Source organism: Sphaeroforma arctica (assembly GCF_001186125.1).
Source record: "Sphaeroforma arctica JP610 unplaced genomic scaffold supercont1.11441, whole genome shotgun sequence".
NCBI lineage: Eukaryota > Ichthyosporea > Ichthyophonida > Sphaeroforma > Sphaeroforma arctica.
This window is the reverse complement of record NW_014029117.1, coordinates 1-830: the sequence shown is the minus strand read 5'-3', so window position 1 is coordinate 830 and position 830 is coordinate 1. Positions and strand designations below refer to the sequence as shown.

Here is an 830-nt window from a genome sequence, read left to right as displayed (position 1 = left end):
GTGCAACACCGAGTGTATTGTTCTTGTTTTCTTCTTTTAGACTAAGCGACCCAGAAAATCCTTGTGCACGTGACATACTCTGACACTCCAACGTAACACATGGCATACCAACACTATCTCCTATGCCCACCACACTCTCACAGGGTAACATCGAGTGTGTAGAAATGTGCTATCAACAGACAAAGTCCTTCTCGTCGCTGTCATTCCTATATCTCCTCACGGGCAACAACGAGAAGCTGTCCAAGATGTTGAAGATCGCCGAAGTTCGGGGCGACCTCAACGCCGTGGTGCACAATTCTTTGTTCACCTGCGACATAGAGGAGCGTGTGCGTATGCTCGCCATGGCCGGTCAGGTGTGTAGCAGGCGCATCTCTTTCGCTAGGGTTGACTCATTCGTATCTTGTCATATGCAGTACAAGCTCTTCCAATATCTTTCGTTTCATATGAATCGTTGGTTTCCCCCGTCCAGATTTAATTGATCACGTTATAGGCGTGGGTGTGCATGCGCATCTGTGCACTCATCTCGTGTACATGCGACAGCACGCACTGTGGTTTTATTGCTCTTGGTGTCTTGTCTTTTCCCTTCGCAACCAATCTGCTCCTGCACACGTAGCCGTGTGATAACGAAGACTGGACGCAGACAGCCAGAACTCATGCTCTTAATAGTTCACTTACTGTCAATTTTTCATGTAATCGATGTATATATATATATGTATATGTATATATATATATATATCTTACATACATACATACATACAATACATACATACATACAACATACATACATACATACATACATACATACATACATACATACATACATACATACA

At 43.4% G+C, this 830-nt stretch overlaps 1 protein-coding gene across 1 annotated transcript; it reads left to right on the top strand.

Moving 5' to 3' along the window:
• Positions 1 to 143: 143 nt before the first annotated feature.
• Positions 144 to 353, top strand: SARC_17623 (hypothetical protein; the record flags this gene model as incomplete). The annotated part of the gene is made up of 1 exon (XM_014288285.1): positions 144 to 353. A coding segment is annotated over one exon (210 nt), but the record flags the coding sequence as incomplete, so codon positions are not given.
• Positions 354 to 830: the final 477 nt, after the last annotated feature.